Source organism: Choloepus didactylus, chromosome 18 (genome assembly GCF_015220235.1).
Source record: "Choloepus didactylus isolate mChoDid1 chromosome 18, mChoDid1.pri, whole genome shotgun sequence".
Lineage (NCBI taxonomy): Eukaryota > Metazoa > Chordata > Mammalia > Pilosa > Megalonychidae > Choloepus > Choloepus didactylus.
In genome coordinates, this window is record NC_051324.1 from 17302511 (window position 1) to 17313547 (window position 11037).

At 42.4% G+C, this 11037-nt stretch overlaps 1 protein-coding gene and 1 pseudogene across 1 annotated transcript; one reads left to right on the forward strand and one right to left on the reverse strand.

Moving 5' to 3' along the window:
* Positions 1 to 519: 519 nt before the first annotated feature.
* On the forward strand, positions 520 to 1479 carry LOC119514634 (olfactory receptor 3A2-like). Its single transcript, XM_037810451.1, has one exon. The coding sequence runs from the start codon at positions 532 to 534 to the stop codon at positions 1477 to 1479; it is 948 nt and encodes a 315-aa protein (XP_037666379.1). The 5' UTR covers positions 520 to 531.
* Positions 1480 to 6473: 4994 nt separating this feature from the next.
* Positions 6474 to 7469, reverse strand: LOC119514635 (annotated as a pseudogene).
* Between the last annotated feature and the right edge of the window lie 3568 nt (positions 7470 to 11037).

Genomic DNA, 11037 nt, shown 5'->3' on the forward strand with positions numbered 1-11037 from the left:
AGAAATGTGGCTGGCTGGTCTTTCTAATAACTATACTGTGTGTCTTCTCTCTGATTCTTGCCACATCTTCACTTGATCTTCATTATTTCTAAAAGCCTTGAAATTGCTTTTTACTTTCTGTGGAAATGCAATTGACATTTATATTCTGGAATCTGCTTAAATAGGTTTGGGGTGATCCCTCAGAGAAAAATGGTGAAAATACCATCTTAATCTTGCTATGTTCAGGGAAGAAGTCTTCTTTTTTTTCTTTAACTTATTTTCCCAGGTTTCTGTCCCTTTCGGCTAACAGAAGGTGGGAGGGACAAAGTGGTTATGGTGATGGGCATCTCTGCTGAGAGAAGAGTAAAGGCATTCAGATGATGGAGGAGGCCCATGTGTGAGGTATGGCCTGGGGATTGGGAAAATATTCACCAGAACAACTGGAAATTTACCATAGTGCTTTGCAGTGAGAGGGCTTAAAACATATATGTTGAGTAAATGAATTGAGTAGGTTAATGTTTCCCTTCTTGGGACATTTTCTTACAGTGACTCATGGGGCCAGAAGCCAGGACCAACAGGACAGCAGCTACTGAGTTCATTCTTGTGGGATTAGTAGAAAAAGAAAATGTGCAATCTGTGGTCTTTGTTCTCTTTCTCTTTGCCTATGTGGTCACAATTGGAGGCAACCTCAGCATCCTGGCTGCCATCTTGGTGGAGCCCAAACTCCACACCCCCATGTACTTCTTTCTTGGGAATCTATCAGCACTGGATGCTGGATGTATCACCGTGACTGTTCCTCCCATGTTGGGTCGACTCCTGTCCCATAAGCGTACAATTTCCTATGATGCCTGTATCTCACAGCTCTTTTTCTTCCACCTACTGGGTGGAGCAGACTGCTTCCTGTTGACAGCCATGGCCTATGACCGATTCCTGGCCATCTGCCGGCCCCTCACCTACAGCACCTGCATGAGCCAGGCAGTCCAGAGGATATTGGTGACCATGTGCTGGACTTGTGCCCTCGCCAATGCACTAACGCACACTATTGCCCTAAGCACCCTCAACTTCTGTGGTCCCAATGAGGTCAATCACTTCTACTGTGACCTCCCCCAGCTCTTCCAGCTCTCCTGCTCCAGCACCCAACTCAATGAGCTGCTGCTCTTTGGAATGGCTTTCATAATGACAAGCACCCCTATGGTTCTTATAATCACTTCCTACATCCATGTAGCAGCTGCAGTTCTACAAATGCGCTCAGTGGAGGGCAGGAAAAAGGCTTTCTCCACATGTAGCTCCCACCTCACTGTGGTTTTCCTATTCTATGGATCAGGAATCTTCAACTACATGTGTCTGGGCTCAGAGGAGGCTTCAGATAAGGATAAAGGTGTTGGGATTTTCATCAGTGTTATCAATCCCATGCTGAACCCACTCATCTACAGCCTCAGAAACCCTGATGTACAGGGCACCCTGTGGCGGGTACTTGTGGGGAGACAATCATTGTGCTGAGAGGTTGTAGAATTTCTTGTTTCCTGCCTTTTTTGGGGCTAAGAAATATATCTTATGATGGCAGAGACAAGAAAAATCAATCCTAAACCATATTTTCTATTTCCTGATGCCAGAATATTTTAGTTAAGTATTTGTCCTACAAGGAGAACCCTACCTAGTTTGTTCATTCATTTGTTCTTTCAACAAATATGTATTGAATTACTTCTATGACCCAGATTCCCTTCTAGGGCACTGGCTATAGAGCAGTGAACAAAACAGACGAATGCCTCTGCACTCATGTCAGTCATCTTCTAAAGAAGGCAGACAAAATAAATGAAACAAATGAGCATCATATATGGTATGTTGGGTACTGTTGATTGTGATAATACAATACAAACAAGTCAGGGAATGAAGTTTGGTTCTGCCAGGCAGGCACCTGGTCAAGTAGCTACCCTGAATTTGGCAGTGCCCATTTTGTGGGCACAGTTGAAGCCTTGGGAGGCCTGGGCAGCAATGTTCTATAGGGAAGTGCCATGTGGACAATCACAGCCTAGGTAGCCAAGAATATCTCTATGAAGTTTCCTTCTATTGGGGACAAGAGAGTCCCTTCAGATCAGAGTGTGGAGCATTGTTTTGATCAACACGTGCAGTGCTGAGGATTATTTCATTCCTTGAAAATCAGCTGCTGCTCTTCATTACCACACAAGAGTCCCTCAGAATGTTTAGGGGACAGATAAAATCTAGAGAGGTAGTAGACCACTAAATAAAAATGACATTAATGCATATGTGATATATCTTAAGGTCATGCATGGAATATTCCATCTCCATCTCCTGCTGTGTCTTTCTTATTTGATGTCATCTTCCTCATACACACACACACACACACACACACACACACACACACACACACACAACAAAGCCCTTGAAAGGATAATCATTTATGCTCCAACTAGGTTGTCATATTTTTAAATGTAGTATACTTAATATAACTGTTCCAAAGTGTTACTTTTCTCTCCCAAACCTCCTAGCTCAGAAACTACACATCCGTCACTGGTCACGGTTGCTTCCTTCCTCAGAGCAAGCAAGACGAGGGTATTCATGAGCATGTGATCAAGAAACATTACCTAATCTCAGAAGTGGTGCCCCATCACTCTTACCATAGTTTATTTGTTAGAAGCAAGTCCTTAAATTCCCACATACAAGGGAAGGGGGTTGCACGAGGATATGGATACCAGGAGGCAGGAATCCCTGGGAGCCATTTCAGAAGCTGCCTTTCCACAACCCAAATGTCTGTCAGTAGGTGAATGGATACAAATGGAATACTAATCAGAAATAACAGGGAAAAGACTTCTGATATTCACAACAACGTGCATAAATTTTAAGACACTATGCTGATTGAAAGAAGTCAGACACAGGGGACATGATCCAATCTACCACACATACACATGCAATAAAACAATAAAGAAAAGGAAGGAAATGATAAACACATAAGTTAGGATCATGGTAATCCTTGAAAGGAAGACATACACAGGGAGTTCTATTTGTTATGCTGCATTATTGATGTATGGGTATTTATTGTTCTATTCTTTATACCTTGTAAAATTTAAATATAGATATTGTCTAAAATGCAAATGATGACAATAAAAATATAACAGTCACAATGGGCAAAATTCTGTCTGAAATTCTAGAAAATACAAACTAACCTACAGTGACAGAGGACAGAGCCGTGATTGCCTGGGTCCTGTGGTGGAGGGAGGGACTGACTGCAAAAGGGCTCTAGGAAACTCTTGGCAATGAGGCAAATATATCATATTTTAATTCTGGTGGTGGTTACCCTAGTATAAGGGATTCACTTTATCATGTGTAAATTATACATCAATAAAAATGATAAAAATATTATACAATTTACATTCAGTTCCCAAATTTTGCAAACATAAACAATGCACATATTTTAGGATGCATACTGTCTTAGTTTTCTCATGCTGCTATGATATATATTACAAACCATTTTGCTTAAACAATAGGGATTTATTGTCTCTCAGTTTTGGAGGCTAGCATCCAAAATCAAGATACTGGCAGGCCATGCTTGCTCCAAAGTCTACCATTCTGCCAGTGGTTTGCTGGCAGTAAATCTCTGTCTTTGTCACCTGGTGATTATTTTCCTCCTCTGGCTTCCATTTCCATGTCTGAATTTCCTTTGCTTATGAGGGCTCCTTCCATACTGGATTAAGACCCATCCAATTTCAGTTTGACCTCATCTTAACAGGATCTTCGAAGATCCCATTTACAAATGACTTCATACCCATAGGCCTGGGGGATAAGAATTGAACCTACCTTTGCAGGGACATTATCCAGTCTACCAAACATACACATGCAATAAAACAATAAAGAAAAGGAAGGAAATGATAAACACATAAGTTAGGATCATGATAATTCCTGAAAGGAAGAAATACACAGGAAGTTCTATTTGTTGTGCTGCATTATTGATTTATGGGTGTTTATTATATTATTCTTTACACCTTGTAAAATTTAAATATAGATATTGTCTAAAATGCAAATTATGACAATAATAATATAACAGTTACAATGGACAAAGGATGGAATATATATCTTCATTCACAAAAAGACTAACAGCCAGGAAGAAACGTAGAAAATGAATAGACAAGAACAATGAAGAAAAATACACTATAACAGCCGACAAAAGAAATGCAGATTGCACAAAAATACTAGGAAAAATGTTCAACCTAACTACATCTGAGCAATGGAAATTAAAACAACAATGGAATATGATTTTTCACTGATAAGATAAAAATTTATTAAAATGATAGTGCTAAAAAAAATGATAGTGCTGGTTAGGACATGGGGAAATGGGCACCATACCAAGTAACCTTAAGTTAGTTAGAGCAATAGCAGAGGGGTGCCTGATGGTGAGAACCTGGGGCTCAAATCCAGAGGCAGATATTAATACCCACTGAAAGGAAAACTGTGGTCTCACACAGGAAATCCAAAGACCTTCCTTGACTCTGCCAGCCCTCCACGTGTCACTTTCAGATTGCATATCACATTGTTTACACTAATACTGCTGTCTGGTGGGAGGTACCAGTGTGGGGTCCCTGTGGTCATTTGCTTTCAATTGAGCTCAACTCATCATGTTTATTTCTTCCCAGGACATGTGAGCAGAGCTTAGGTTTCAGATCTCTTAACTAGCCCATGGGGTAATGCCTGCCTGCCCTGCAGTGGAAACAGTTACCAAAATAGGCCAGAGCTCAAAAGGCCAAATGAAGCACCATTAACACACAGGATTTTAAAGGACAGAGAAGGGAACAGGGACCCCACCTGCCACTCTGCCTCTGTCCCCTGCTCTGCCCAGGGCAGTGTGCCCCACTGGTCTGGATGCCCCCTTCTAGGTGGGTGTGGAGGAAGTGACTCCTTGTGGACCAGGCTTGGACTCCCATGGGACCTCTGCCCTCCCACCAGGCAGGGATGAGACCCTCACTGCAGCAGCCCCCGCCTCTGGCCAGTTCCCCATCTTCTAGCACCTTCTGCTCACCTGAGGTCAACATGTCAGACACTGGATATTACTTTAATTGGTTATTTGCTTCCAATATTTTGCATACCAGAAATCTAATCCCATCCCCTTTTTGAACTAGGTTAACTGGCAAAACGTTACTCAAGAAGACCAATGTCATTTTTGCTTTTGCCTATTGTCCTTAAAAGTTGGATGAGCTTCCTCTCCTTCCACATCTCACAAGGCAAATCATCACAAACAAGACAAAACAAGCACTTGTGCCCCTCTTGGTGAAAGAGTAGATTGGTATAAACTTTTTAGAGAGCAATTGGAGTAAAATGTATCAAAGGCCATAAAAATAAAAACTTTCAGCCCAGCAATTTTATATTAGAAGTTTGCTTTAGGAAATAATCAAACAAATGAATAAAGATGTACATACAGGAACATTTACTGCCATCTTGTATACAATGGGAAAAGAGGAGAACAGCTAAATCTGGAGTAATAGGAAATTACTTAAATTGTAATATGGTCATTAAATTGAATATGGGAATACTTTGCAGGCATTAAATAACTTTTTAGCTGAATATTTATTAGCATGAAAAGATTATAATAGTGTTAATTGAATAAGTAAGAATCAACAATTTGAATTCAATTTTTTAAAACTATATAAATAGAGGTCAAAACCTTAAAATAACACCAAATGTGAAATTAGCTGTATTTGCATGGTGGAAATACAGGTAATTATTTCTGGCTTATTTTCACTTCTGATATTTCTACCATACATGCAAGTAATTTAATGAAAATAATGAAAATTAAAACTAATAAACCCTCTGAGGCATCTCATTACCTATAGAATATATTCCAAGTGCCTTACATGGCATTCAAGGCCTGTCAAAAATATCTCTGTGTGTCTCAGCTTCATCCCTTTCTGCTTATGTGTCACAAATGACAATCCATAAGCACCAACTCACATGTTCCCCTGACACACCAGGTGGTTTCCTATGTCCCTGCCTCTGCCCATAGTTCCTGCCAAACTCCGTGCAAAGGACTTTTGTACCTTATGTCATGTGATCCACATGGAATCCCTCTGAGATAAATATGCATTATTCTCAATTAAGATAAGAAAACAGGGCTTAGGGTGGTCAGATGACCTCCAAGAACTCGTCACTTTAGGACTGAACTTTCCTCTCCCTACCACTGTTCCAGCATAATTCTTCTGCCTTTCTTCAGCTCAGCTCTCACCACCACAGGGACACCTTCTCCAAACCTCCACCACTAAAATGCCAGACCAGGCTTCCTGCCTTAGCTCCTTAGCTTCCAATCCATGTTTGTAACCCAGTATAAGCCCTATGGTGCTCAGGCACTATCAATTAAGTGAAGGAATGAATGACTGAATGAACGTCAAATCAATTCAACTCTACCTGTCCTTCAAGGTCTAGGTCAAGCCTTGCATGTGGTGGTAGAATTGTTCCATCTCCACTTCAATGCCCTCTTCCCAAAATTACCCTTACATTGTCCTCTGAAAGGCTTTCCCCAGTAGAAGCCTTCCCAGGGCCCCAAGCATGTCCTTGTTCCTCAGGCTGTAGATGAAAGGGTTCATCATGGGGGTCACTACAGCATACATCACTGTGGCCACAGAGTCCTTCATGGAGTAGGTATGGAGGGGCTGCAGATACACCATGCCAAGGGTCCCATAGAAGAGGGGGACCACAGCCAGATGGGAGGCACAGGTGGAGAAGGCTTTGTACTTCTTAGAAGCTGAGGGTATTCAGAGGATGGCAGTGACAATGTGGATATAGGACAGGATCATGAACCCTAAGGGGGTGAGGAAGATGCAGCAGCCTGTGACAATCAGCATTAGGTGGTTGATCTGGGTGTTGGAACATGCAAGCTTCAGCAGGACGTACATCTCACAGAAGATGTAGTGGATCTTCCGGGAGCCACAAGAAGGTCACCCTGGTCATGAGGAGGGTGTGGATGAGGACATAGAGGACAGAGAAGACCCAACACAAGGCCAGGAGCAGGACACAGAGCCCAGGGCTCATGGCTGTGGTGTAGTGGAGGGGGTGGCAGATGGCCACATAGTGGTCATACGCCATGGAGGCCAGGATGAGGTTGTCTAGGGCCACCAAGGAGACCAGGAAATAGAGCTGCGTCAGGCACTCTGCATAGGAGATGGCTTTGTTCTGGGCCTGAAGGTTCACCAGCATCCTGGGGATTGTGTTGGAGATGAAGAAGAGGTCGGTGAAGGAGAGATTGGCCAGGAGGAAGTACATGGGACTGTACAGGCGGGAGTCAGAGCCTATGGCCAGGATGATGAGCACATTGCCCACCACTGTGACCAGGTGCATGGACAGGAACATCCAAAACAGGATCTGCTGCTGCTTGGGATTCCTGAGAGCCCCAGGAGCTGGAACTCAGAGTCCCCTGTCCAGTTGCCCCCATCCATTTCACCACGAGTCTGAAACATTAATAGCAGCAGGTATTTACTTAATGTCTCCATTTGAATAAGGACATTCATATAAACAAAATCAACTTCCTTAGTGAAAATATCTTTGACTAAACTTCATAATTTTTCATATAAGCACCAAAAGTAATAACACATACAAAAACATAACATCGAAGTTCTTCATGCAAAGTAATCATTTCAGCAACTTCTAATCTGGCATATTCAATATTATAGGATGAATATCTGTCTTATTTTAAATCTTATCATCTTACTATACCTGGAAATGTTTAAGAATGCACATTGCCTTTACATGTTATGAGATTGTATAGGTTTTAAATTATATTTTCAACTGGTGTGTGCATTCTAACAAGTGGTTATTGTGCAATTGTACAAGAGGAAAAAAGTAAAAAAAATATTTTAAAGGAGAAGGAAAAGTGATCATTATATGCTGAAATGATGATATGGAAAACCTAAAAAAATTAACCAAAATGCCATTAGAAATAAAAGGAGTCAATAAATGGCCAATTACAAAATAAATCGACCCCAAATTCAAGCACTCCCTGTATGCCAGGGTACAGTGATGAAGATCCATTGTCAGTGGCAGATTTCAATTCTGAGCTTTGCCACCTTCTAGGGATGAAACCTCAGGCAGTTTACTTGAGCTCTTTAAGACTTGCTTTCTTCATGTACAAAATGGATTGGGACAAGGATGAAATTTAGTAATAAAGTGCTTCACACGAACAGTTGTCATGCAGTGAGCACTCAAAAAATAGTCCCTATTATTATTATTATGTGTAAATAAGAATTAGGTTAAAATATAATACAAAACAATCCCATCCACATTATCAACAAAGTAATTTAAGCATTAAGAGATTAACAAGAATCAAGCAAGACCTTCAAATTCTCCAGAGGGATGAAAAATGAAAGTCTAATGGATGGTAACCCGAGCTCACCTGGCTGCCACCTCTGTTTCTGTTATGGAGACAGAGGTTGTCCCACCTCTGTAGACCCCATCAGAACCTACTTCCTTCAACAGGCTGGGATAGCTTTCTGACAGGAGGGAGGGTAGGAGGAAGATAACAGGGTTGGGGAAGGCAGAGGAAACCCAAAGAAATGGGTTATGTGCTTCCTAATCCTCAAGGCAAGCATCTTCCACATTTTATTGTACATCAGAGTCACCTAAAATGCTCGTTTTAACTAAAAATATTATTTTCTGGCCCCTTTCCTTGAAACACTGTTTCAGGAGCTCAGGTCTGAGAATGAGAGCCTTGTCAGCAAAACCCCAGTAGTTCTGATCCTGGACTTTGGGAAACACTGCTCTGAGTCTGTCAGTGCGTTACAGATGCTTATATGGTCAGACAGTCTTACAGACAAACCTGCTGCTGTGAGGCTGGGTGGAGAGAGGTGAAGAGGGTGGGGCAGCATGTAAAGGGCACCAAACTTGGCATTGGAAACTGGGTTTTAGTACCTCCTCTGGCACAGTGACTGAGTGGTCCTGAATAGACTGCACAACCTCCCTGGGCATCCTCATCTCACCAAGAAAGCCTTTCCTGCAGGTTGTGTGAGTCACATGAAAGACAGCACCTGACATCACTTGGAGAACTGCAGAGTGCTAGGAAGGTTGGAGGCATTGTATTACCTTCAAACACTAAGGGGATAGATTCTATGAAGACTGTCCAAAGAATATGAGTATGTTTGTGAGAGAGAAAATGGAGAAGAGAGTAGTAAGAAAAGGAGGTGTGTGTGTGTGTGTGTGTGTGAGCCTGAGACTTCTAGAACTTACCCAGCTTCCCTGTGCTGCTCTGACTTCCCTGGTTTTACTTTTTTCCTCAATATGATGAAAATTCACAGTCAGGACATAAGGGAACCCAAGACATCATTCCCTGAGTAGGTCCTGGGACTTGGGGCTGGAATAGGGTAAAGATGGGAAGCAGGGCAATTGGTGACTGATCTTCATTTCCTACAAAAGACCAGATGCAAGAGACTTAAAGCTCTGAGTGCCTGTAAAGGCTGGGAGGCCTGGGAGCTGGTGCCTGAGCCTCAATTCACAAAGGAAGGGCTGAACCTGGACCACCTCATGCCTATTTATCAGTTTTGGGGAGACCTTGGAGAGGCAATCCCAAGACAGCTTCTCAAGATGAACACGGATAATTGTTCCTGTGGTGATATCTGTAAGTATGGGCCTTGGGAAATGAGTCTTGTTTACAAAGAGTAAGCCAGATTTGCCCTCCTTCTCCTCCGTCACTGTCACCTTCTCCCTTTCCCCTCACTTCACTCTTGCTGTTTCTGGTGGGGGGGATGGGCTTGGATTTCTGAAACCACAGATCCCTCAAGCCACTCATCCAGGACCCAAGTCCTAGCTCCACTGAATCAGAGCTGGAGAGATTTTATATTCACCCCCCATGTCCTCTCCACACCTGTCTGGATAACAGTCATTTTTACTATCTCTTCCTTGATGGGGATCTCACCATCTTAACTAGAAGTCAATTTACTATGAAACACTTTGGCTTTGTAAAGGTTCTCCCCAGCTTTCACCTGGATCCTGCCTCCCCATGACCTCCACGCACGGTGCTGGCTCTGTCCTTGAGCTACAGAGCGGGTGGACTCCCTCTGCCAGTGACAGACCTTCAACTAATTAAACACAGGAATGATCTCTCATGGTCTTTTCTTGTAACTGCAGTTATTTTATTTTAAGTATTTGAAGAGCAGATGGGGCTCTGCTGTCTTCAGCCCAGTTGTCTTCAGGATGGACAGTCATTGCCCCCTGTGAGCAGGGAGCTGGGAGTGGAACTGAGGCTTCAGGTTAATTGTAAGGAGAGCAGGTCTGTCTCTTCATCCCCTTCTGGACACTTCTCCTAGTAGTGCAACCTGGTTCTGATAGCCATGTCATAGTTTTGAAATAGACTGAGGCAGCATGGTTTATGAGCAGGCCTTCTGGAGCTGGAATCCCTGGGTTCAAATCCCACCTCTGCTACTATCTAGATGCATGACTCAGGGAAAGTTATTTATCCCCCGTGGGACTTGGTTTCCTTATCTGACAAATGGGCATCTAAATAATATTTATTTCATAGGATGTTTTTAAGGATTAAATTAATATTTCTAAAGTGCTTAGAATACCTATTTGTTATTGTTATCAATTTTTTTGTTTAGTAAAATGTCAAGTAGGAATCTCAGGAATTTTTCACAGGGTATGATTTCAAAGGGTTCTCAAGTAAAGTGCCTCCAGCCTCATACTAAGCAGCTGTGAAATATCAGATCAGTGTGGAGTTTTCCTTTCAGAGAATAATGTCATAGATACAGTGTTACAGGGGGCTATGAATGAATTCAGGACTGTTCCTAGTTCCATTACTAGATGACCCTATTAATTCATTGAATTGTTCTAGGTCTCAGTTTCCCCACTTTTCAAATATGACAGTAACACCCTCTACTGGCCCAATTATGGGATGAGCAGAGTTGACTGGGTGCTAATACCCAGACATCCCAACCAGTTGTTGTGTAGAGTTTGCATTTGTCCCACTGATGAAGCTCTTTAACTCTGTCTTTACTGCCTGATCTCCCCTTTGGGAATAGCCCATACTGCCAACACCTTTCATCAAAAGCAACCCCAGCTCCACTCATGCTC

Bases quoted from the DNA above. Each gene is read 5' to 3' on its own strand.
- LOC119514634 (XM_037810451.1), top strand. From the start codon at position 532: ATGGGGCCAGAAGCCAGGACCAACAGGACAGCAGCTACTGAGTTCATT.